Below are 27,385 nucleotides of genomic sequence, written 5' to 3'. Positions count from 1 at the left end.
TAAAAACGGAGCCCCAATCCCATTTTAGGGGGTTCAGCCTTTAGAGGCCTTCCAAAGTAGGACTCCCTCCTGTGGGATCAACTTTTGTAGGTCGCTTACTTGTTCCACTTTGGCGACTCTTTGACCGCCCCCCTCGCATCTCCCCCCCAGCCCCTGCCCCCTCCTTCGAGGGTCCTTCTTATTTCTCACCTGGTCAGCGACCCCCCACCCAAAACCAACCATACGATTTCCCCCGAGCTCCCCTAATTCCCCCGCCCCCCCAGCGGCTCCCCGCTACCGCCGCCCCCCCACCGCCGCTGCACACCCCCCCTTTTCCGAGCTGGCGTGGCAACGCAAACTCACAAATATTTACTTCCTGTACGTGAAGAGGAAAGGGGGGCCCCCCTTCGTGGAATGCGGCAACATGGGCGTTTTTGACCGCGGGGTTCAGATGCTGCTGACCACAGTGGGGGCCTTCGCTGCCTTTAGCCTCATGACCATCGCTGTGGGCACGGACTATTGGCTCTACTCACGTGGCGTCTGCAAGATCAAGAGTAACAACGAGAACGAGACTAGCAAGAAGAACGAGGAAGTGATGACGCACTCGGGCCTCTGGAGGACCTGCTGCCTGGAAGGTGAGATTATCCGTCAATCAGTGCGACCAGTCAGTGGGTGTACACACTTAGTTGGCTACTAACACATAACATATATTGAGAGAGGCCTTGTTTAAACTGATTTCAACATTGAAGACATTTTATGATTCAACTTAAGTCCAATTCAAAGGCTTCAGAAGGCCTAACGTACAAAGTTTGAGTACCATTAATGCGAATATAAGGTTAAATCTTGGTAAATATCAAAGACCATTGGTATACATTGGAGACAAAGAGGTTTCTAAACATTAAAGACACATCTTCAACATGCCAAGTTAGAAAAATGCCGTTTGTCCGAATATCAAACACACAAAAAAAGGCTTTATACTTCTCTGGTACTAGATCTTATTATATTTTGCTTTCAATGACATGCTTGGAAGTGTAGAAACGCTGCCACCGAATTGTGCTTCGGTAGCCAAGTTTTTGGGGTTTTATTTGAATTTGTTTCCAGTGCTACCAGTCAAAAGTTAGTCACAGTCTATGATGTCACATGAACAAAGTGGCACAAAACCTGCTGGCACAGCTATTTTCCACTCACCTGCATGTTTCTGGAATGTTTTTAAAGTGACATCCTTGCCGTGAACACTGCGGAAAGATGAGAGGGAAGAACCGGGATGAGCTGTTTGAGGAAGAGAGGGAAAATGTAGAAAAGAGGTTACTCCCCGCACCCTATCCTCCAGGCATGCTGTGCTATCTTAAAAAAAATCAGGCTTAATTCGTTGACAATATTTTTTGGATTCATGCAAGTCTCATGAATATCAAAGACAATTTAAACTTCTCAATGCATTTAGCATTATGTCACCCTTTGTCAACGTCAGATAATGTAGTCTTAAGTACTTGATAGAAAACCTTAATGTACAAATATTTTTGAAACATAAAGTACAAAGTACAGGCTTGAATCTTACTAACAGACATTGCATTTAGAAATTAGTCAGACCCCTTGAAATGTTTCACTCGCTGCGGCATTGCAGCCATTTTGCAAAATAAGAAAATTCCATTGTATTTACATTTAATTCATTTTAGTTCATTCATTTGATTTCTTATTAATGAACACTCAACACACTATATTGGGAACAGAATTTTTGAAGTTGTAGTAACTGAAATATCCATTTCTTATGAGAAATGGTTCTGCTCCTCTATTGAAAACCAGTTGTTTAAATTAAAGTGATTTGACTTGATTAGAAAAGGCACACATTTGTCTATAGGAGACCTTGCTTCAAGCGCATAGTGCAAATGGAAATTATAAGGTCAAGGGGACTAAACTAGGAGCTCAGAAAAAGAATAGTGGAAACTCACAGATATGGCTAAGATTTCCAAAGAATCTCCGCAATACTTAAAGCTTCAAAGAGCACAGTGTCCTTCATAATCCTCAAATGGGAAAAGTTTGGAATGACCACAACTCTTCCTTGACCACGTCCAGCTAAACTAAGCAATCATGCCTTGGTGAAAGAGAGGTAAAGAATAACCCAAAGATAATTCTGTCTTAGCTTAAGAAACGGAATAGGGAGATGGGTAGAAAGTACACCACAAAATCAACTATCACTACAATTCAATTCAATTTATGGCATAATGGCCCGACGGAATCCTCTTGTCAGTGCAAGACACATGAAAGCCCGCATAGAGTGTGCTAAAGAACACATGGGGGACTCCCAGACTATAACAAATAAGATTCCCTTGTCTGATAAGACTAAGATTGAACTTTGTGGTGTTAATTCTAAGCGGTTTGTATGGAGAAAAACAGGCATTGCGCTGTTTTTCCAGCGACAGGAACAAGACCACTAGTTGCATTTGACGGAAAAATGAATGTTGCAAAGTACAGACGTATCCTGGAGGAAAACCTCTTCCAGAGCGCTCACGACCTCAGACGAGGCTGAAGGTTCACCTTTCAACTGGACAATGACCTGAAGCACGCAGTTAAACGACTGCAATTCCAGAGAATGAAATATTTCAAGGGGTCTGAATACTTTCCCTACCAACTCTTCATATATTTTATGCCAATGTCAAATACAGTTAAACCTTTTACATATCGCACAACATCAGTTTTTGCATGTTTGATTATAAGATCATCGGTTATCTTTATATATACACTTACCATCTGTACTTTAAAAAATAACACACATACCCATCTCAAATACTCCTATTTTTATCTAAATACCAAATATGAATTACACATTAGAAAGCATTTGTTCAAATAAATCAGTGTCACAGGTACTTTTTGTAGATATCTGGACAATAGAGTAATAAATCCACTTGATTTTGTGATTTATGCGAATATCGAAGCCAATTTTTCAATAGTTTTGTAATCATTCGGTTGAGAAAGATTCTAAATGGCTAATTTAGTGAATTTTGAATGGCAGGGTTTTTACACCACACGCATTCCTTTTTGGATTGTCCCGCCTCGGTGGCCAAGCTGCTAAGTCTGACGGACCAATTCCTTCATAGATCTATCCCCCACCCATTGTGTGGTTCCAAGGCGGCCAGCACGGAAGCCTCGGGGGCTTGCAGCCTGTAACAGGTGGAGCTCAGCGGGCTCTAAGTGCCGCTATTAATCTCCATCACGCTGCCGCCCTGTGTGTGACAGCAGATATGTTTCTGGGAATGAGATGTGAGCGTGCGTGTGCGAATGTGTGTGTCTGTGTTCATCATTCTTCCTACAGAGGACATCTGAAGCCAGTGAACCTCACAAGGTTAAACTCTTTTTAAGCTGTGGAGACAACACAATGTCTTTTATGTGCTCCTTCTTTTTTCTCCCCGAAACTTCACCCACTTTTTATCACACACTCAAACAGATTACCTTGCTATCATTTGGATGTTTTAGGGTGGTTGTGATCAGTTGAAAATTAGTATTTACGAGAATGTCATATTTCATTGGTTGGACCCTAAAATGGACTGAAAATATAACCAAAATATAAAACTATAGAATTTACCTAATGGACCACTAGAAAATACCAAAATATCAACCTACAAATGTGAAAAACACTAGCAAAAAACTCCTCTAGTCATGAGTCAGAACAGATACAACTAGTACAAAAGGACACAGGAAGAACATCACAAGGACATATTGCGAAGAAAACAAAAGTAATGATTCCTCAACAAGCATGTGTGCTGGCTGGACTTAAAGGGACAGACAACACATTTGTCATTTTCCTACTTAAGAAAAGAACCTTGTTTAACAAATCAAAGCAAAAAAATAACGTTTCTGCTGCATAATATGGGAAAAAAAACAAATATAAATTAATGATCAGATCAATTTAATAGACTAGCCTGCCCATTTCAATACTAAACCCCATTCTGCACATGTTAACATAAAAGCGAGCTCAATTCATTATATTCTTTAAAAAAAATGGCACACATGAGTCAAACAAGGACATCCAATACAAAAATATAACTATATTAACACCTTAGAAATTGTGAATTCAACTCTATATTGTTCCCAAAGCAAAGCCAGGAAGCGGATAAAGCATCCTTGTGGCATCACAGTACTGTCACCTGATGCTTGCAGTTGCTTCACGTGGCAGTGTTGTGTGTGCTCGTGTTTGTGTGCTTTTCTGGCACCTTCATGCGCCCTCTTTAACGCTTGGCGGGAAGGTGCTGACAGGCTGCCTGTGCCGTCATCCTGCAGCCAAAGGGAGTGACCTCTGTGTGTGTGTCTCTGTGTGTGTGTGTATGTATATGCTTGCAGAACTCTATCTGGATATACTCATTGTTGGTGACCACAAAAAAGAAATACCGTCATTGCATCTGCATCTAAACATTAGCATCCAATTTCAGTTGTTTTTCTTTCTGGGGCAAGATACTGAACCCTACAATTCTCTTGACAATGTGTCACCAATAGGTGAAAGACGATATCGTGTTAAAGTGCTTCGAATTCCGTGAAGGTAGAAAGCTATACTTATCATACCTGAGCCATAGTGAGTTATTATGATTTAATATACTGTAAAATTGATCAAAATAAAGCCGTACTGCCAATATCGGTCGAAAAATATTCTTATGTCATCATTTTGTGTTGCTTTTCTATAGCCCACCCCCAACTTTAAAGATGTAAATAAGAAGTAGAGTGCACATACGCTGATGAGGTACGATGTAAGCTACATGAGTCACAAAAGTGTGTGTATGTGTTACATGAGACATTACATTAGCGCATTGATTGCCAATGATGCACTCAGTAGGACAAAACATCAAAGCTTGTACACACACAAACACACATTTAAAGCTTACGAAACATCAATGCGTGTATTTCATTAAATTAATTAAATTATGATTATTTAAAATCTATTTACAATGAATACATAACAACACATTGGAGATCCAAATTGAAAATGACAGTATTAGTTTACTGCCAGCTCTCCTAGATATAATAGAATGGTCATCCATCACATGCAATGGCAGCCAATGGGTAATATTATTATTAACAGACCTTGACATGTCAGCATGATTCCAATACATGTATGTTCGCAATCTAAAGACACAAATCACTGGGTTGGGGATATTATTGTATGAGTTTTGGCAGTTCCTTTCTTAGACGCCTCATGACGCCCCTTTTTGCGATTAAGAGGTCAATTTCTGGGTTGAGTTGGAGTTTGAATTATCCTCCCATTGCCTGTAAGGGTTTTATCTGGATACTCCGATTTCCTCCCAATACAAGCATGGTGTCGTGACTGAAATCTAAATGATCTGTACAGTAGGTGTGATTGTGAGTGTGGTAGGCGTCTATGTGTGCCCCGCGATTGGCTGACGGCCAATTCCCGACTGTACCCGGTTGTTTATAGTCAGTAGGATTAAGCTCTAGCTCCCTTGTGCTTCTCATGAGGATTACAAAATCATGGATATTATAAAAAAAATACAAACTTGGGACTTAAAATGGGAAATAATATTATATATTCATTATTAGTGAGTAGATGCTACCTGGGCATCATTTTTTTTCATAGTAACAATAATATTTCATAGCGGACGGAGGATACTTGGCGAATCCAGCAGGGGCGCCACCATAATTACTTTGACAACAGTTTAGTTTAGTGAACCACAAACAAGAGCACCAACAATGACTAAAATTCTGGGAAGGTGTCATAAGATCTCTCTCACTCCCTCTCTCTATCTCACCCTGTCTCCCTCTCTCTCTCTCTCACACTTGCTGGTATGATTAATTGGCCACTAGCGAATGTGGGTGCAGAATCGAATAAAGTGAGAAAGCAGGAGAGCAAAGAGGAGAACAGGAATGAGGTGAGGAGGTCAAAAAAATGCATGAATAATGAAACCAAAATCAGACAATTGTAATCAAATCCTAAAATAAAGATCAAGACCTGAAGGGTCTCTGTAGTGAAACAAATACTAGACATATTTTCTAAGTTATTTACAAGAAAATAAGAAAAAGAATCAAGCAACAGGATGCAGTCCTGCCCTTCACGTGAGAAAAGACGGCTCAATAACTTTTTGATGTTTTACCGACTCAACACATGAATGAATAATCAATAGATTAATCAGCTTTGAACTGTCGAGTGCCGAGTCAGCTGAAACTTTGCGCAAAAACGACAAACCGACAACAGGATGAAAAGGAACCCGCTTTGCATATATTCAATACTTTGACCTCTAAAAGTGTTTAGTTAAAAATGCACTAAGACAAAAGCACAAGACTACAGATAACTAAACTAAAATGAAGGTCTTCTAGTTTAGTTTAGTTCACTTTTCACTTTCCACTGGTAAAGTACAGTAAGTTATAGTTATTCATTCACCAAGCACAAGACTACAGATAACTAAACTAAAATGAAGGTCTTCTAGTTTAGTTTAGTTCACTTTTCACTTTCCACTGGTAAAGTACAGTAAGTTATAGTTATTCATTCACCAAGGTAGATTTAGTTGCAGATAAACTAGTAAAAATATACACAAACATTAAATAACCAATGGCACAAGTCAATAATAAAACCAGGACTGCAGACCACTGACAAGCAATCAAACCAGACAAATGCACCTGTCAAGGATGCATAAAAAATATAAAAAGATAAATAAACATAAATAAAACTACCCCACCATATTGTTTCAGAGAAGAGTGGGTGGGATGCGTCGTTTATGGGTTTTATGGAGTGAATTCGTTCAAAATGGCTGCATCAAACCAAAATGGCCGGCTCCTTGTTCAAATCCCTGGTCAGCATGGTTTATCTTGCAACGACAAACATGTCCATACATTTCCGTGTCAATCAATGAGACTAATGTCGGACATTTTGTGATTAGTCTTATATTAATCGCATATTTTAGTCCTGCAGTGTCTGCCATTGCATCGGCGTCAAAAGAATCCTTCGTGGAAGTGCGAGCATACGTTTCAGACATACATAAATCCACGTCCCTCTCAAGAAGATTAAAAAATATACTCAGAAGAAAAACAGTCAGCATGCGAATGATGGGGTGAGGAAAAGGATAACATAGGATTGAAGGGGAGGATGAGGCATAAGAAAAATGTCTGGTGAGAGTGGGAAGAGAAAGAAGGTGGAAGAAGGTGGGAGGGAAAAAAATAAGACTGGTTGTGGAGGCTTGGGTCTTGTGGCGAGTCATCATTTCTACGCTTGGTCTACACTGAATGAGATAAATTCAAATGCATTGTAACTTATTTTACTTTATCTGTCCAGAATACATGATTTAAATTTAATTACACAGGGTCAAAGTCTCGAGGACTAATTTGTTTTTGGAGAATCCTCTGGAAACATGGCAAACCGGCAAATAGGTTATTTTAAAACAAAATTACAGTCTGTTTTTGTCTTTTCAGGCAGTGAATTTTTAAAATCATGATTTACTTTTTTTTGCATAGTTATCTGATCACAATTATTATTTTTTGGGTAAGAAAAATGGGCGAGTTTTGTCAAGAATAATGTTGTGCTGTCCATCCTATCATAGTGTGTATAACTATTAAAATGTTATGTTTATAGATTTTTATCTCTGCCATATTATCGGTTGATTTACATTGTTTCTTCTTGATCTCAATCGAATTAAATTCTCCCTAAAAATGCATCACATACTCCAGGGCGACTTTTTATGTCTTGGAATCTGGTGTGACTTATAGGCCAGAAAATACAGTTACCATTTTCGGATTCCACACACGATGGACGACATACCACCCAAATTCAAGTAATGTGAACGGTAGATAGTCAAAATGGTGGCACACTATTTGGGCGGAAGCGCAGTGACATCACATGAAAAACCTTCACAGGCCACTACACTATCGGCGCTGGTTGCCATGGACCTATTTGAGCCTTTGAACAGCCGTTGCTATGCAGCGAGTGAGCCAGGCAGAGCAATGAACCAGAGGCCCATGCAGTGGATGAGTCATAGCCCCCCTTCTACCGCCCCCAACCCCGCCTCTTGCCAACCCAGACATCCCTTCACTTACACTTGTACCCCCCTACTGCGTTCCTTACACACACACACACACAAATAACGAAACCTCCTGGCGTTCTTCTGACGGCCGAACCTGTCAAACATGGCTGACGGCGCACATTCAAAGATACACACCTGGACTTGGCGGTGTTATTCGTCAAACACACACTCATTGTAACCTGTTGTGATATGTGAACTGCGAAACCCACTACTACCACAGAAGCATGGCCAGCTGACCTGCTTTGTATCTTTAAATCTTCCCGGAGACATTTTGTGCCTAAAGACATTTATTTAATTTTCAAAGACATCCTTGTCTGTAGGTGTAAGGCTAAAATTCTTGTTTATCTCTTCGTGATGAGCAGTAGAGAAAATGAATGAATGAATTTGAGTGTGGTCATCATATCCATTTTTTTTTAACTTAACCTATATTGCCCATCATAAACCTTATTTTGAGAGTTTAGTCTTTGACTCTTGTTTGACCCTTAAATGTTCCTGGATTTTTGATTGGATGACTCAATAGACTATTTTGTGCCTCTATATATTTTACCATAAGTTCATTAGACTAAAGTTCATGTTGCCAATAGAATGTTAAAACATGCTAGAACCTATTTTTTTCCCAGACATGAATTCTTGAGGCTTATTTAAGGGTGTATTCATGAAAAACATGAGTTCAAGATTTCACATAGATGAATAGAGCAAATTCCATTTGGAAAAAAAGATAGAAAGATATTACAATTCACCATCTGTCTGATTTACATTGTTTGATTTGGAAAGGAATGAGAGAAAATATGTAGGGCATGTTTGACTTTGAAGGACTCCAAGAAATGTTACCTTCAAGTCGGGGCGACACAAAATGACTTCCTTTGTCTTTTCAATTATGATTTTCCAAGTCTTATTAATGGTTCTATCTATACCAGACATGGCTATGAAATTAGATTTTTTCTAAGTCAAGTAAGTGATTTTGGGGTCAAGACAATTTATAAAGGTTGCCCTCCCACCATAATGATTCTAAAATGGGCACTTGCATTAAAAAAAATAATAATTATGTGACTTTCCGGCCACTGATCTTTTGTGGATTTATTTGTGGTAAATATTATTACCATTCATGATTACTTTCTTGAGAATTTGGCAGAAAATAATGAAGTATTTGGAAAAAGAAAGTGAAAAAATATTCCTACAATATCTTTCGATATGGGTTTTTGGATTAGGTAACAAATTATATCTCTGAATAGGATTTTTTATTTTACAACTTGAAGATTAAGTTCCAAGGATACAAATATAAATAGTGTAATCAGCAGTACAGTATTTTCTTTCTGTACCAGAGCTTGATACACACAATAGGAGTAGCCTTCCACCTAATATCCACCATTAATTCAAGCTCAAGTGAGTCGATGGACAAATTAGGGCCATTCAGATCAAAGTAAGAGGAGTGTGTATTCATAGTGTCATAAAAGTGTGTCAGGATTAAAAACAACAAGAACACGTAATCACCCTGCTGCGTCTCCAAATGTTTTTTTTCTTTCATCCAGAGGAAAACATTTCCATCCCCTCTTAACAAACCAAAGCCAAGCATAGGTTAAGATATAACATGGAATATATTTAAATAACTTGGCTTTTTCCATATTTTATGTTCCAGCTTTTAAATTTAGGTTAGGCATTAAATTACAGGGTTAAGATAAGAATTGGCATTGACCTTAACTGCAAACATTTTCAAAACCGTTGATATAATTCATCTATATGTTTATTTTTCTAAGTAATCTAAAGCTTGTGCTAGCCATTAATTTTCATTAAATTCCCTTTAAAAATCCTGTGGGCACTTCACCTTGCCTATTTTAATAGTCAATGTCAAAGGCTTTAAAGGCATAAAATAAAGCAAGGAAACATTAAACCAATGTACACATTAAGTGCGATGCAATGTAATGCATTGATTACTGTAATATAAACGAGCATATGCTGACTGCCAAAAGACATCAAGCCAAACATAATTTTTGTAAATTTGGGTTATAGGAGGAGGTAAAGCAGTACGAGTTTGCTAGCATTCTTTGAAACAGAGGTCATCAAAGTATATTTTGCCATTAATTTGCAATGAAGACATAGAAAGGGAAGAATGGGAAAGGAGAATTTTCTAGAGTCCAAATGTTTAAACTACAGCAAACAAAGATTTCGGTGAAGTTAAGAATATTCTGTTAAAATGTCAAATTCATCATCATCAATCATCTTTGGAGTTGAGTTTTTGATAGATAAAAGTAGAATATTAATTATCCTTATGTCCATAAGGTAGTTACATTTCTTCTATACACTGATGCTTGAACATGGAGAACATATAATATCTAATTTTAGAATTTAGAATATCTAATTTTGCCTTTTAAAGTACTGTTATTATTTAAAATATCATTATAAACAGACAAGAAAATTAAAGTCAAAAATAATCCAAGACTTTTCCAATGCAAATGGTAGTATAGCGCTTATATTCTTTGTGGAATTTCCTTTTTAACAGAATGTGATTCCATTTCCTAACTGAATAGATGGACAGTATTTTTTTATGAATTTTAATGACCATTTAAGAAAACTGTAATTGTAAAATTTTAATTATACTTCACACAAAATAGTTTTACTGAGTTAACCGTGTCAGCCACAAAGCATATTAGTGGAGTGAAGATACAAGTACAAAAAACTACTTTTGAAAAGCTAAAGGGGAAAAAAGCATTACTGTGTTTTCTCACTCCGGTAGGCCACACAAGGCCACTTTGTATAAAGTATTCAGAGGCAACACGAGGCGTTCATGTGGGCGACATGTCCGACGCAGGACGGGAACGCAGCGACGACTTAGCAGCCTCCTGAGGTGTGAAATGCATACACAGATGATGACGAGCTTTTTATGGAAACTTGTCATTGCGCTCCCGGCTTGTGTATAATTCAAGAGGGTGGGTGGGTATCTTTATGTATTGTCGTTTTTAGCAACGTAACGTTCAGTTTATTCATCCTTTTAAAACATTTGGTATTATCATATAGTATTTTTTTTTCCTGACCAACAAAAATAGTCCAAAATGGAGAAAGTTTTGCTTTTAGCTTTGTGAATGACCTACATTGCTCTATACTGCATGACTTTGCAGTGCATAATCTGTTTCCACACTCAGTGTCAATGCAGTGTCCATATGATCATCACTACATCAATGTGCTGTTAAATAATGCACAAGCTATCAAACATGTAGCACATATTATTATTGTGAGCCCCACCAGGACACTATCATCATTTACTTATCGTTTAAGCCTTTTACCGCAATGATTAAAACCGATAGAATGACACCTTAGTGACCTAAACCAATCAGAGGGCAGCTTGTTGGCTGACCCCTATGCCACTAATGACATGGCCATATAGCATAGTGGCACATAGTACATTAATACAAGGGAAGACAGATTATTTTTTAAATATCATAATTTGAGCTGCATATATGTACTTGTTACCATTCAACCTAACTATCATCATTTTAGGATTGGACATTTTTAAAAAGGTGGCAGAATTGAATATGTAAAGTCAGTCCAAGTCACCTGAATTTCCAAGTTTTGATGGAAAACTCCAAAACGAGTTAACAACTCAATTTTGTTCATTTTAAGGGCCCCACAATGGGAGTGCAACACCTAGACAAATGAGTTTAAACACTGCCTGACTTCACACATTGAATTGCCCATAAACTTGATAATGTAAGATGTGAACTCCCTCAGTTCAGTTAACAATGTTAACTTGATAAAACTAATTATAGTTTTCCATTGTTTTCCGAAAATGTTCACATATGACCTGCCCAATTATCCTATTAGACTAACGATTTATTACAAATGTGTGCGAAAATGGGTGAATCTAATGTAAAGTGCTCGGGGCATAGTAAAAACGTGTAAATGTTAAATGTGTTCAATAAGTACTTTCCATTTGCCATTTACAATTTGTATCATCAATTTCTCCACCATTCCATACGTATTGGAAAAAACATTAGATACAAGTCAACGGCCAATCAAAAGGTAGTTAGAAGTCTGTTTAAGAAGGATTCTAAAACAGCCGGATACTTTATTTCACCCTACTGCTGAGCTCTGCTCTGCTTATATGATCTGCTTGTCCTAATTCTTATTTAATAATGAAGTGAGTCTTTCAAAGAGGCAGTGGGATTAGCACTAAGCTGAAAACATGTCTGTAGCGTCGTGACGCGCTGGAGAAAAGTGTGAAGAAAACACACATACACAGCAGTGGATTGATCCATCGATTTCACGCGGGACTATGAGTGCAAATCACAGTTTAAGTGAGACGTCATCTGAGTGATGTTTCATTGATTCCTAGTTTTAAGGGTGACCTCGATGGATTCCAATTTTTTTTCTGACTGTTTGGTGCATTAAGCTAAAATGTATGTGTGACCTTCATAAAATGTGTCATGTACAGTATGTGGTTTGTGATTTGATGCCAATCATTATTGTTAATCAAACTATTCTGCAAACGTGTAGATTGAAAAAGTTGACATTGTCCTTTCTAATGCAAGTAACGGCCAAAATTCATATTTTCTCCAAGCCCACTCGTCTCAGAGCAGTGAAGAAGAAAGGAATCTTACCAATGTCTTTTTGACATGCAAATCTGAATAAAGTCAGCTAAACTCAGGCGAGTTTATAAATGCCTTCAACTTATTTGGGGAGAAATCCCTAAGCTTTGCGGAATTAGGATTTTACCATATTCAGGCCCATTTTGTGCAAACAATATTTCTCTATAGGACTGCTACCATGCAAATAGAGTATGTATATACATAATTGCATACATGTGCATTTTTGGTGGTTTATTATTACTTATGACGGTTTATACCTTCTCTTTATCCAAATGGACATCTTTGCTTTGCAAGCCTGATGAAATGACATCAAATATAAATAATGTGAGAAAAGATCATAAAGCAAGGTCACCTTTAAAGTTTGAATTATTTTTTTGTTGCTTTTTTATGTCTGCCAGGTTCCTTCAAAGGCATGTGCAAACAGATCGATCACTTCCCAGAGGACGCCGACTACGAGGCCGACGCTTCAGAGTACTTCCTACGTGAGTCCAAATTCATTTCTTATTGTCATATCATTTTCCCTACTGTCATACTGACATATCATCGTTTGTACAAAAATATCTCCCTACTTTTTACAACATATCATGTATTGATAGGTGTATATACATTGAATCTTACCTTACCAGGTAGTGTTGGACACGGGACAAAATCAATAGATCTTATCCGAAAACTTTTGTCCTGAACTTTTGAGTCTTAAAGACCACTTGGGACAGACAAGTGAGATTGCGCGGTACCATAAAAGGGCAAGAAGGAGAAGGACTATGTGACACGAGGGTAACGTTTGAGAAGTGAAGGGCAAGGAGAAGGGTAGCGAGGCTGTCGCCGTCTCCCAGCGGCCCGCCAATTAGGACACTTTGGTCTATAAATACTGCCAGGCGGCTGCGTTATGTGGGTCAAACCTCCTCTCTCGTTCTCTCTGGCGTCCTCCCTGGTGTCCACCCCGCCCATCTGTTTGTACATCCCCGTCGAGGCCCGACAGCTGGTCCACGACGGGCGAGCGGCTGGGCGGATAGACGGAGTGACCGGCATAGATGGCACAGGCAACAGCATTGGTGTCTCCGCTTTTTGCGAGAAATCTTGATTTGGGGCTATGGAAAGAAAGATTCGTGATTTTAATCATCTCTCTTAAGATGATTTTACAAAATATTTCTGATATGCACTCATTTTGTTCTACCGTTAAGATGAATCTTGATATATATGAACATTTAACGTTAGATATTGGACCGTTAGCAACATATATATCTGTAAATTCATTTTCATAGCTTCCTGTATTTTAATTTTACACAAATATTCACCTAACAGTAACTTCAATGTCCATGCATGGGTTTTTATTGATAAAATATCTATCTTAATAATCATTTTAGCAACATATTTTAATCTTGAATACACTAATTTTTTAGAAACATCTTCCTGCGTTATTGTTCGAGTAATTCATCTTGGTTAAATATCATCTTACATTGTCTTTCCATTTTGCAATATATACACTATAGCCTTATTTTTATGCCCATCATAATTAGAAACATATGGATCTGCATCATGATATTAGCAATGTCTTTCCAAAACCTTCCTTTTGTTAAAATATGTAACAATCTTTTCTCTTTTTGACATGCTATCTACCCATTTGTCTCATCATATATACCTGAATCATTATTTTAATAGAATATGGTCATCACTTTGGCAACATATGTTCCCTATTCTCATTGTAGCAGCATAGTTTGACAGAATCATTCCACCAATGTACCAGTAACCGTTGATCCATTCCCATCTCAAGACGTTCTCCTGTCGTGTCTTTGGTCATCTTGCGTGCCAGGCGAATGCACTTGGTGTCCGCTGACCTACATTGTGCCGAAACAGATGCACTAGAAAGGCTGTAGGGAAAAGGCAAGGAGAGTGCGACAGCCGTTACATTACTACTACTACTACTTCTACTACATAGGTTAGCAGCAAAACAAAATTCAACAATATCGTTACTTTGCTATTTTCATGTTCATGTGAAACCATCTGCCTTGCATTTCTGGAGTTACCATGGCAACCCCTTGAATCCCATTGAAAGCAAAACCTTCATTTTGGACACCTTGATCCATAGATTTCAATAGTTAATTCCAAATCTTCACTAGATATCGCAGATGTATATTGAGATACTACATTCCATTTAAAAGTGACTTTAGTGCCTTTTTTAAAAGATTTATGTGTCTATTGTGCCTGCTATAGAATAACCAAATCTGAAATAAACAAACATAGTTTTTTTATATTAAAAAATGAATTAAAGATAAAGGGGCGGGGATGATCATTACACTGGATGACCAATTGGATCATGCATTTGTCTCTTAATTTGGATTCAATTCTTCCCAGAGGCTCCGCATCCCAATAATAATCATTATCATTATCACCATCATTATCATTATCATCATCATCATCATCATTAGCATCATCATCATCAACCTTCAGCCACTCCAAGTGGCTACCCCCCACTGTCCTGGCCTGGTCAGATGTGTACATGTGGACATTATGTAAGCGAGAGCAGCCTGTCTTTCTATGAGCACTGAGGGAGAAACTTAGCTCAGCCCCCCAGCGCACACCGCATCACCCTCCTCCCCCACCGCCTCTCTCCAATGTAGGCAACAGAGCCTTCTGGCGCCTTCTTGGATTTACACTGAACATTTGATATGTTCCTCATGTGTACAAGATCAGAGGAAATTAAGTGTTTCATTTTAAGATAGGGACATTCTCCACATTCATGGCAGTTAAAAGATAAAATAACCAGATTAAAATATTTTTGAAGATATGGCAGATGATCATAGTGTAAAACCAATGCCCCTGAATTTTAATTTATACACTTAGGTTTGATTACCTGGTTTGTTTGTTTACCAACATTATTAGAAGCTTATCTAATAAATTATACAATTTTCTTGTTTAAATTTGAGTACATAAATTTGTTGTCCAGATTCATGTTTAAATGTTTTGTATAAATTTACACTCACAGGTTTTTTTTGGGGTTTATCTCAACCATCCTGAAGATTTTTCATTGTATCTTTCTTTCTTAATTTCATTCTATCTTCCTTTTTTAAATATCAAAATACAGTATATAGCTTTTTTACACTGATTATTATACATTTTGTGCCAATCCTTTTTCCTTGGAGTATGCATATTTTCTCTATTCTTTTTCTACCAATGGGTAGTTTGGATTCTTCCATTATTTTTTTTAATAAAAAACTGAAGTCTACTTTACTGACATAAATCCCATCTTGACCTTCAAAGCACATCTTAGACACTAATCTGTCCAAACTGACGTCAGAAAAAAATTGTTTTTATAGAAATTTGTCCGATTTTGCTCTGACGTGCTCCCGCTTGCTAAAATTAGACCGCTGGATCATGGTAACATAATTCTAATACTATTCGGGTTGGCGGTGAGGATGATGTTGGTTGGCTTTAAGGCGAGGTAGTGGCGCTTAAGCAATGACGTCATCGTTTCTACTGATGTCATAGAGGGCTATATTTGGGGACAGGGAGGCATATCACCATTTACACCAGTAATGTGGCTTGATAACCACTGGCAGGCAGCACACACACAATCGTGTCATGTTTGCTTTGTGGAAGATTACGTTTGTGACCGGGTTACTGTCACTTCTGACTGACAGAACCCTGAAAAGACGGATTCTTAGTCCAGGTCGAACATTGTTTACATGAATTTGGAATAATATTAGATGGCAAGATAGCACCACAGGTATAAAAATAATAATATGAAATACGTAAGGCTTTTATATGGAATTTTTGAGGAGTTTATGAGATGGGATTAGTTAAATTTTAAAAGTGGGTGTGCTAATTTTACAGTTTTCAACACATTATTTTCCATTGTTATAATGTAAAAAATAAAAGTCGACTAACCAGATACGTACATTTGCCTGCAGTCGTCATGTGGGTCTAAAGAACGAGCTCTGTCAGCTGTCTGTCCGCTTGCATGCACGTGTCAGCCAGATTGGATAGCACACTACAAAAGAAAGTCAGACAAATTAAAAGGGTTTTCTTACACCACACATGGGCATTGAAAAGCCTCTCTGGGGTCACATCCTGGGCATTTCTAATTTTTTTGTTTCTTTTTATTATTTTTACAAATCCGCCTCACAGTTCAGAGATTAAGGGTTCGATTCCCGACCTTACTGTGTGGAGTTTGCATGTTCTTGTGTGGGTTTACTAACAGTATTCAGTTTTTCTCACATATCTAAAAAAAAATGCAGGTTAGGTTAATTGAACACTCTAAACTTTAGATCTGGGTATTAATTTGATTATCATTAGTTTGACTGTTTATTGTATTTATTTGATAAATGATTCATGTATATCTTGAGCACTTAACTGAAATAGTATTGTAGAATGTGCCAACAAAAAGGTTTCAGTTAATTAAACACAACCTGAATTCATATATAAAAGGCCATAGCGTTATAAGGACGCAAAAACATTTTAAATTATACTTTATCGCTTATGACAGAAAACATTTATCTATAAATATTTTACATTTCATGCTGTAGTCAGTTCTATATCAAATGAAAATGAATCCAACAGTCTAACATTCGCTACATAATGGTTGCAATTTTACTGTTTTTCCAGTATTTGTAACAAAATCATGTTCTTTCTGTGTGTCCTCCCACATGTGCAGTGTTTAAGCATGCGTAGGTAGTACATAGTGTGAACGGGGAACACCCCACTTCAGCAGGACAGGTCGAGGATGTGGGTGGGCGGCTGATCGATGAGAGTGTGTGTGTGTGTGTGTGTGTGTGTGTGTGTGTGTGTGTGTGTGTGTGTGTGTGTGTGTGTGTGTGTGTGTGTGTGTGTGTGTGTGTAGCTTGTTGCTGTTAGTCTGTTTCGTGTATAGAACACACACACGGCTATGCACAACCCACACAAATCCACACAGGGAGCTCCCGTGGCGCCCCTCTCTATAATTCAGCTGCAATTAAAAGGCTCTCCTCTACCGTAGCTAATGAAACCATAAATCAAGACTACACACAAACACACACACACCCAGTGCAGCATATGTGAAGGAGATGAAATAGACAAGATGTCGGAATTGGGAGTTGTTGTGCAACGTGTCAGTTGCCATAATTTAGTAGACGGTAATAAGACCTATACGCTGTACTGTACTGTATTGCTCTTCTGTCCTAAAAAATGAACTGCAAGTAACCAACAAGACCTTGGGTGTGGGTGTGTGTGTTCAAATTGAATAAAAAAATGTGTCAGAATGGTGTTTTATGTTATTGCATTGTGTCAAAATGCAACACTGTTGAAGACATCCCGTACAAATTTGATTGAAGTGTATATAGCATTACTGTGATAAACCCTGTGTGTAGTTGTGTGTTGTGTAGCCCTTGTCCACCTTCAGAAACAATTTGCTGCGACAGTGTGTCAATAAAAGAGAGATGGGGTTAAAACAAATAGGATGAAGGGGACCGTGTATGTGTGTGTGTGGGCTATTGGTAGGCTGCCAAATGTGAGGTCACCTTAAAATGTGATCAGTGAAGGCAACCGTTGCATACTCAACCATCTATGCAGTCAAAAGAAAAGGTGTATTAAATTTCTTGGCTATCAGAAATAACCCAAAATTCATTTTATGAGGACATGACAGTCAATTTTGTTATGGTGGGCATTTGTATTGATTTTGGCCAGGTTAGAGGTTGTTATTTTCTGATTTTGACTTCCAATTGCCCCCAACATGTGTTTTGTCGTTCTTGTTATGAACTACTGGATAGGGAAATCGAGCTACAGATTAATATACTACATTTTTCACATCCCACATCTTCGCAATGGAGATGAATTCCTGCATATAGTATTGAGCTCTGTAATAAGTGATACTAATGATAAGTTATATTTGTGTTTATAGGTGCCGTGCGAGCCTCTAGCATCTTCCCCATTATGAGTGTGATCCTACTCTTTATGGGGGGGCTTTGCATTGCTGCCAGTGAGTTCTACAAGTCACGCCACAACATCATCCTCAGCGCTGGCATCCTATTTGTCTCTGCAGGTAAGAGCCATGTCATAATTTCTTTATGACAAATTGGAAATAATCTAAACTTTTGAGAACTGCATAAACTGAACCAACAATTGCTCGACACCCCTTACCAAAATTTGGGTTGGATCAGTTAATTTGATAGTTATGACAAAAGAAGGAGTAACTTCTTAATGTTTACATCCACTAACCACCAAAGGGTAGATTGAGTTTTAACATTTATTTTGAAAGACATAAATCACTCAAAGCGGCTAGAGTTTGAGGTTTTTTTGCTATGTGGTCTTAACTGGCTGCCCAGTCCACTGCACCAGATAGATTGCACTAACCCCTTCAAGTCACGGCTTTCGCTCTCTATCTCGCTCGCAATGTGTGCCTCTCTCGCCCCTGTTGCCAGGCTAAAAGGAGCCATTGGGATTACACACTAAAAATAAGGTGTCCCTGATCCTCTTTTGCTCTTTTTTTTCTTTCACTGAGATACATATTTTTGAGGGGCGCTGTGTGGATATGGCTCAGTTACACTTTGCACACTTTACCCCACTTTTAGAACCTTTATTTGCAGTTTGAACGGCACTGATTGGGGTTACATGAGCATTGTCATAGATGAGCAAGAGTAGATCCATACTGAATTTTGTTGGGTAAAAAGCATGATTTGGTTCATCTTATGTTCCCATTCTCAAATTCTGTACAATTTTGTGATTATGAACAATTTTAGCACCTTTATTAGTGTAAAACAAAAAAAATATGCAAAGAAGAACACACCTGATGTCGTGAGGGTTCGATTCCCACGCAGTTGCGGTGCAATTCAACGACCCTGGCAAGCAGTCTGGATGTATTTTGATAGGCTCCAGCACCCCACGACCTTAAGAAGGACAAGCAGTGTTTAAAAATTAATGAATCAAAAACCAAACTGTGGAATTGTCTCTTAAAATCTCAAAAAAGAAGTCAAAGCTTGTTTTCTCCAGCCCTCCCTTTTCTCTCTTTCTTAACCGGGTCAAGGCTGAGCTGGAGTCTCATCCCTGCTGACAACATTCGTCTTTTTCAACTATCAGTCCATATTTATGTCCATGTGTCTATTTCTGGTGGATGACCGAAATAGAGGAAACAGTGTTTTTCCCCCATTTGAACATCTTATTGGGGCACAATGTGTGACAATGTCAGGCAGGGGGAAAATTGGTTGCCTGCTCCAGTTCAAAGCCCATAAAGTAAAAGGGGACATGAGAGAAGTTCAAAAAAGAAAATAAGAAAAAACTTTAGGAAATGTATACTAGTAGTTGGTAAAGTAGATCAAAACCAATGCAGTCTTTTGCCTTGACAAACTGTAAAGAAACAAACCAGTCTTTTTAATTAGTTCCAAGCCGTAGTTTTCTAGTTAATCCAGGTAGACACATTTCAGCAATGCATACATTACTGTTTAATTTCCTAAGTATGTCTCAGGGTTGACGCACATTTTCAGACCTACCAGTAAAGGGACAGAGCCAATTCATTAACAAGGGGTCAGCCAAGGTATTTGACTCTTTTAAAACTGCCACATGCATCAGAAGTTGTCATTCTAACACCTTAAGTACTTAGGTACTTGTATAATGATTGATATAATGTTTGTCATCCATCAGTTAGCTAAATGTGATCAAGGATACAGTGACTTTGGTCAATTGAGATGATGTTCTAGCTCTCTCCCTCTTTCTTAGGGACTCTCCAGTCTGGTCATAGACTCATTTTCCAATGGTTGTAAGATATATTATAATATCCAAGGAAAAAGACATTCAGGTTTAATTTTCGTAGCACATTGTCAGTCCTTAACGAGAGTAATTAGCAACCCAACTCATCCCAAAGTGTCAGCCAAAAGTATGTGACTTAAAGGTTGGCATTTGATATCTCATGGGCAGGCTTAACATCAGCAAGGATACTTTGACTTTGGTCCCCTCACATCCCTGCTTTTGATTGGAATCATCTAAACTCCTATTTTTCCTTTTTCGCCTCAGGCTTGAGTAACATCATCGGCATCATTGTGTATATATCAGCCAACGCCGGCGACCCTTCCAAGAGCGACTCAAAGAAGAACAGCTACTCCTACGGCTGGTCCTTCTACTTCGGCGCGCTCTCCTTCATCATGGCCGAAATGGTGGGCGTACTGGCCGTGCACATGTTCATCGACCGCCACCGGGAGTTACGCGTGGGCGTGCGAGCCGCCGACTACCTCCAGGGCGCCGCCATCACGCGCATTCCCAGCTACCGTTATCGCTACCGCCGCCGCTCACGGTCCTCATCTCGCTCCACCGACCCCTCGCACTCACGCGAGGCCTCGCCAGTGGGCCTCAAAGCCTTTGGGACGCTGCCTTCAACTGAGCTGTCCATGTATACGCTGCCCAAGGGCCAGACGGGCACGCCCACGGCTGCCTATAACTCCACGGAGAGGGACCACAACTTCCTGCAGGTCCACAATTGCATCCAGAAAGACCTAAAAGACTCCAGCAACGCTGCCAATCGACGTACTACGCCCGTATGAAACTAATGGACACTTCCAAACGGGGGAACTTCGGGATGGGGGCGGGGTTTGGCTTGGTAGCGGAAAAATGGCAGGGTTTAACGAAGAACGGTCTGGCACTTCAGTTTCTGTTTGAGTGAAGCGGAAGAAAAATGCCTAAAAGTAAAAGAAGCATGCATGATTTTTCCCATCTATCATTGTTTAACAACTTGATGTTTATTAAGAATTCCTGGGGTTTGGTGGAGGGGTGGTTTCTGAGGGTGGTCTCTTCAAGCCAAGAGCCCAATGTTATATTTTTTACTCAGCGGTCTGGTAAAAATGGGCCCCTGATTTCCCCTTACCACCCCAGTTTGTCTTTTTAGTTTCTATATCTTATTTTCTTCTTGATTTGCATAAATACTGTGAATCACTGCGGTGTACGATTTTAGCAGGGAGCACTTCAGAAGCCGCAAAAAAAAGCAAAAAGAACAAAAAAAGCAAACATGTATTGATGATATATATCAAACATACGAACATGCGAGTATACCTTTTAAGACGTCATGACCAGACTTTCCTGGTGCAGCGATAAAACAATTAAAATTTAAAAAAAACTATCTAAAGTAGCAACACTATGAGAGATGCTAAACGGAAATGAACCCAAGACGAGACGTTTGTTTGGGGGAAAAGGCTCGGTTAGGATTACAGCATTTTTTTACAGCAAAATCAAAAAGAAATAAACAAAAAAATTAGACAATCTTTTGGCCTTCCGCCAAAAGACTGGCTGCCATCTTTGTTCAAAGTTAAGAAACTGACTGCTAGGGGGTCGGGTTGAGTTAACCTCTGAGCAGATGAATGAAGACGACTGTGGACTATGCGACGATTAAATCGAGTCCCTAAAAAAATCATTAAAAATGAAAAAAAAAAAATGAATTTACATGCATGCAAAATCCAAATCATCCACTCTGCTTTAAGGAACTTTTTTTTAAATCAATGACGCCATGTAATGGGCAGAAAGTGTGACAAATTTAATGTTACAGTACTGTGTTTACGATCTTGGTTCTTGAATTATTTTCTTATTCATGTTTTATTTGGGTAGACCATTTTGGGGGGGGGGCAAGGGGCCTCATGATGCTTCACACAAAAAAAAGAGTAAGCTTTGAAGATCTTTTCACTTCATTCTTTCAGTTCTTTCAAATTCACACAGCCTTATCATTACTATCAACGGGAGTCCTATTTAATGTTATTTTGGCGTTTCTTTTCTTGTTCTTTAGTTCTTGCGTTGTGTTGTTGTAAATTACAATTTAAAAGAAACCTGAAGTAAAAAAAAATAATAATAATAATAACAAGCATAATGTCTTTTAAGGTGCCAAAACTGAATGATTCTGAACTTGGATGCATCAAGTCCTGATGATGAATAAACATTGAGCCCCCTGTAGGGAACACAACGCGTGTTTGCGTGATTTAAAAAATATATATAAACTTACAATGCCTGAAAATAACATGAACATTCAGTTTGCATTACATTAGTATAAGCCAATCAGATTGTATAGCTAGCTCTACATTCAACTTACTTTGCCAGGCAGTCCGGGTTCAATTTTCAATGTAAAGGTAAGAATCTGACTGCAAATGGCTGCATTAGTCTATAGTAAGAATTTATAAAATTCTCAGTGCTTAAATAACTACGCAATATTGCTACACCTATACCAAAATTCAATACATTTTATGTTATGATGAGGCTCTAACAAACAATAAGTTGCAACTACTGCAGCGTGCAGTTATAGCGATCTATACTTACGCATTGAAAATACATTCTTTGTTGTTAGGACCTCTGAACTCCTTTAAGGATTACCAAGTATTTTTTTAGTATGATTAAGGGCTTCATTTTGGAAAATCTCATCTCAGTTTTTAACATACTGGACTGCTGATATAGGTAAGTGTGGTTTTAAATAAAATGTGGGTGAGAGACACTGAAAAAAGATTAACCTACTGTGTTTACCACAGCTTACCCTCAAATCTTTAAGTAGATTTAAACATTTTAAATCTGGAAAAGCTGCTCTGGCCATATTTAAGACCTATGATAATTTTTTATGATTGGTACTCTCACAGAGGCATGATGAGGAAGTCAGTGAGGGATGGAAACAGTAAAAAATAAATAAATAAGATGGTGTAGTGGTTCATTCGCCTAATATCAGTGTGGGCAGCATGGGATTGATTCCCACTGAGTAGTAGTGTGATTGGGAGTGAGAGTGGTTGGTTGTCTGTCTAAGTGTGTCCTATGACTGGCTAGGGCGACCAGTTTAGGGTGTAGATCACATTTTGCACCAGCACCCCATAACTCTGACATGGATTAGATTTTTGTAATTATCAAAGCAGTTACATGTTTCTCCTTCAAAAAGGCTTCGGCCTTAGATATCTGCAAAAAATCCTCCAAAATATTTTCCAGATTCCTTGAAAATGGTATATACTTTGACGAAAAATGATTAGTTACAACTGGCACATTCAAGATAATCTCCATCTATTGCCTTTTTCAAATGGCAAGTGCCTTTAGCTATGTAATAAATCTCCGAGTGGTTGTCTTCTCAGCGGCCTGCTGCATTGTGCGCCTCTTGTCGTGCCTTCGGCCCGTTTGCTCTCCCACGATGCTATGATCACAGCGGCCGCATGTCTCTCTGCAGTGTTGCTGTGATCAGAGCAGTGGGGGAGGGTGGAGGTTTGGATTGGGAAGGGTGGATGAAGGGCCCTGCAGCCTAGATAGGATGACTAAAACAGCTCCATACTGCCCACTACTGAAGTGGAGGCTTGCTGTTTATATCATTACCAGTGTGGAGCACCAACAGTTGTATTCCTTTTTCAATCTGTGCGTCAATCAAAAAAATTCAACTGCCAATCCAAAAAAAAAAGAAAAAAAAGATTTAAAGTCTCCTGATATCGTGGACTCAAGATGTCCTCTATTAGGCTGCATGTGATTACTCATGTTTGTTATATTTGAAAGGAATCACGTTTAATATATTTGTGGAATCATACATAAGTGAAAAAAAATCTAATATTCAACAAGCATCAGGAAGATGTCAGTTAGTAAACCACCATATAGAGTTAAAGCACTGTATGCAACAATTACTCAGCCAATATATCAACATAGTTGATATTTACATACATTTATTGTGGACCGTTTTTGTTTGTTTGTTTGTTTTACGTTCAGCCCGGACGCAAGTTCTGTATGGTTTCTCTGCGTTCCTGGTAGAGAGAGTGAAAAGCACGAGCTAAGCCTAGGAGTGGGGCCTCACAGTTCTCCATCTCTTTCTGTGACACAAAACAAACAAACAAAAATGTGGTTGGTTGATGTTTTGTTTTGGTTTGTTTACAATTTTAAGACCTATGTAATGAAACTATGAAGGTGATACCGTGGTAAAATGGTTCAACTGACTAGTCGACATCACTACTACGCATTAAATTGTATCGTCAAATAAATGCTGTGTAATTTGGGCATTTCTTCCCCCCATAGGCAAAGGTAGAGAAGACTTTTGACTTATATTGCTTACGTCAGCGACGATTATGAAATGAAATTAGGGGAGGTAGAGAGGTAGAGGTAATGTGCACTCACAGTAGAGGTTTCATGGTACTCCAGCCCCTCAGCCTGGGCCCACTTCTGCGCAGTACTTGTTTGCACCTCCCTCCTGGCTGACAGGTCACACTTATTGCCAACTAAAACCCCTGAAAAAAATACACAGGCAACATTATTCAAAAATACTGAAGGATAGCTTCATTATCTGTACTATATTTTATGAACAAAGCTGTTGTATCTTGCTCTAAGTGTCAATAAGTTAAGGCATTGGTAAGTTCAGCCAACAGTACCGAGGACTTGGAGATCTGCGCAGTGGGCCCGGACTCGTTCCATCCAGCGACTGCAGTTGGTAAAGGAACGCTCACTGGTCAGGTCAAAGACCAGGCACACCAGAGACAGCTCGCCCCACTGAAAAAATGCAGTAGCGAAATTAAAAAACACCAAATAACACTGAAAAAAGCCAGTAATTTGTGTAGGTGTCTCACCATTTTCTCAATGGCATCCACCAAGCAATCCTTGCCAGCAGAGTCAATGATGTAAAGCTCCTGTGAATCATATGGATTACATTTGGGTTCTAATTAGGGCATTTTGAGAATATTTGTAGACCTTTCTATTAACCGAAACAAACATAAAATGCTGAATTGGGCTTTGTGGAGGTGAGTGGGGCAGAATGGGGGATTCATTTAACCAGATTTGTATTATTATGGATTGTAATAGACTTCTCATTGTAATCTGAGTAGTTGAGCTGGACTACCCAGCTTCCTAGCAGCAGGTGTTTACCAGAGAGACACAAAAAAACCTAACTCACCACACTGTCGCTGCTGTCGGGGATATTGACACTTTTGATGAGCAGCTCCACTCCTGTTGTCTGTCAAACAAACAACCGCCGTGATAATTAAAAAGTCGAGTAAACATTTTCTCTGTGTGGCTAGACAATGTGTGTTCTTCCACAGTGACACACACACACACACAGAAACGAGTTTTCAGCATGAGGTGTTCCAACCAGCATATACAAAAATAGCCCAAATAATATCAAATTGGATATCTAGAAAATGCACAAAAAATAATTGATATATCCAATAGGTTGAGTTCTGAACAGATCGGTAAATACAAAAAAATATATTGATGTTGGCTTTAAAGGCTGAAATAAAAAGTTGGATAATTTCTAATTAAAATAACTAACCAATGACTCCATTAGCAAAATACATAGGTGTCCAATATTTTGATTATTGGTTCATTGTGAAATAAGTGATTGTAGCATCTGTGGCTCTGAACCAGAACCTGACATTAAAAGACCTTTGAAGAGTCCATCATTATTTTTTTACTTTTGTTTGAAAAAGAACTGCAGGAATCCCCATCATACAGTTCAAAACAGACATTTACACACACATACATACACACACACATACACACTGCAGTGTTGCTCTAATGAGCTACCATGACGCACAGAAGCCTCTTTCTAGAATGCCAACGAAGCCCCAAATACACTGGGAATATAGGTAACGGCCCATCTGACATTTTCAACAAGGACGAGGATGTGAGCGGAATGGCTGCCGAGCCTCGCTGGCCTCCACAAAGAATGTTGTGGAAGACGAGGGAGGAGATAAATGAACCCAGTGGTCACTTTTGATATATCAAAAGCAGATGGTAGAGATATTTTTTTTTCTATAAGGGTTAGAGGTTATACTTAGCAAAGATTCATAACCCAATAGATTGCTGATGACATGGTAGGCTTTTGTGTGAGGCTTGCCTAAGGACACATTGACAAAAGACAGTGGGAGTCAGGATTTGAACTGATAAGCCTAGACTGATTGGATGACGTGCTCTACCAATTGTCCCATAGGGGCCATACCAGATTCAACACAGCTGAAACAAGAGTAATTTGTAAAAAAAAATGGCATGCAATAGTCATCCTTAATAATTTCAGGGCTGTTCCAATGGCATCAATAACATGTACTGATGTATTTTACTATGGGAGTGACCAGGGAAAGGAGGTTATTGGGAGATGAGCAGTGTAATGAGATTAGTGTTGAACATACGCATGGGGCTTAAAAAGTCTCAGGGTCTGAGGGTCACGGGGTGGAATCTTGACAGGTTTGAGGTGGTATGCAGTCATGTCTTGCAGGTACTTTTCCAGTGGCATGATTGATTCTTAGACAGGGGTGGCCAAATCTGTTCCTCGAGACTGGATTTGGCCACCCCTGCACTCCACAGCATAATACTTCTACGATAATCTAATTCAGTGGCGAATACAAAAATTGCTGGTAACTCAGATTCAAATTAAATTGATAAGATTAGGCACTTCATTCACTTTATTAAATTCCAGTGATCAACTGACACATTCTTACCATGCTGTAGTTCTTTTGGAAGAGAGTCCCATCACTGTGAAACATCTGCGAAAGGGCACTTTTACCCACTGCTGGATCTCCTGCAAGGGTACCCAAACAAAATAATCACAATACATAATAATACTAGCCAAACCGTTAGCACAACTGCTAGCTTGTTTCTGCTTTGCCATCCAAGTACAAAAATAGTTATACGTAACGTACCGATCACAAGACATCTCGCCCTCAACCTCACCATGACAAAAGTTGGAGAATAAAGAGAGGATGGATCTTATTTATAATGCATTTTCATCATTTTTTCTTGAAAACGCTACAGCAACAATTGAACACAGCACGTTTCCTAGCAACCCCTGAAGGAAGCCTCTCATTGGCTACATCGAATCTCACGTAAGTACGTGATCGTGTCGTCATCAGTTAAATTTCCTGTGCAGCTCGTTTGTTTTGTACC

General features: G+C 38.8%; 2 protein-coding genes across 6 annotated transcripts in view; one reads left to right on the top strand and one right to left on the bottom strand.

The window, feature by feature from the left end:
• Positions 1 to 27,321, bottom strand: part of ift27 (intraflagellar transport 27 homolog (Chlamydomonas)) — a 30,027-nt gene extending 2,706 nt beyond the window's left edge. The window contains exons 1-12 of one of the 5 annotated variants that reach the window (XR_013326616.1): positions 27,142 to 27,321; positions 26,941 to 27,020; positions 25,401 to 25,460; positions 25,078 to 25,137; positions 24,883 to 25,000; positions 24,632 to 24,741; positions 19,329 to 19,428; positions 16,457 to 16,559; positions 14,313 to 14,439; positions 13,471 to 13,659; positions 1,168 to 1,248; positions 343 to 519 (exon numbers count right to left, since the gene is read on the bottom strand). Coding sequence is in view for 1 of the 5 variants with exons in the window: in XM_077718640.1 (XP_077574766.1) it covers positions 24,226 to 24,330; positions 24,632 to 24,741; positions 24,883 to 25,000; positions 25,078 to 25,137; positions 25,401 to 25,460; positions 26,941 to 27,020; positions 27,142 to 27,175 (567 nt within the window). In the remaining 4 variants the exon portion in view is untranslated. Of the gene's footprint in view, positions 1 to 342; positions 520 to 1,167; positions 1,249 to 13,470; positions 13,660 to 14,312; positions 14,440 to 16,456; positions 16,560 to 19,328; positions 19,429 to 24,166; positions 24,331 to 24,631; positions 24,742 to 24,882; positions 25,001 to 25,077; positions 25,138 to 25,400; positions 25,461 to 26,940; positions 27,021 to 27,141 lie in introns of those variants that run through there. The other 4 variants (XR_013326615.1, XR_013326617.1, XM_077718640.1 and 1 more) reach the window with 4 other exon arrangements.
• Positions 130 to 22,475, top strand: cacng2b (calcium channel, voltage-dependent, gamma subunit 2b). Its single transcript, XM_077718638.1, has 4 exons — positions 130 to 614; positions 12,970 to 13,053; positions 18,444 to 18,584; positions 20,549 to 22,475. The coding sequence occupies exons 1-4, from the start codon at positions 404 to 406 to the stop codon at positions 21,070 to 21,072; spliced, it is 960 nt and encodes a 319-aa protein (XP_077574764.1). The 5' UTR covers positions 130 to 403; the 3' UTR covers positions 21,073 to 22,475.
• Positions 27,322 to 27,385: the final 64 nt, after the last annotated feature.

The sequence above is a fragment of the Stigmatopora nigra genome, chromosome 6, assembly GCF_051989575.1.
Source record: "Stigmatopora nigra isolate UIUO_SnigA chromosome 6, RoL_Snig_1.1, whole genome shotgun sequence".
Lineage (NCBI taxonomy): Eukaryota > Metazoa > Chordata > Actinopteri > Syngnathiformes > Syngnathidae > Stigmatopora > Stigmatopora nigra.
This window is presented reverse-complemented; position numbering and strand designations above follow the sequence as displayed.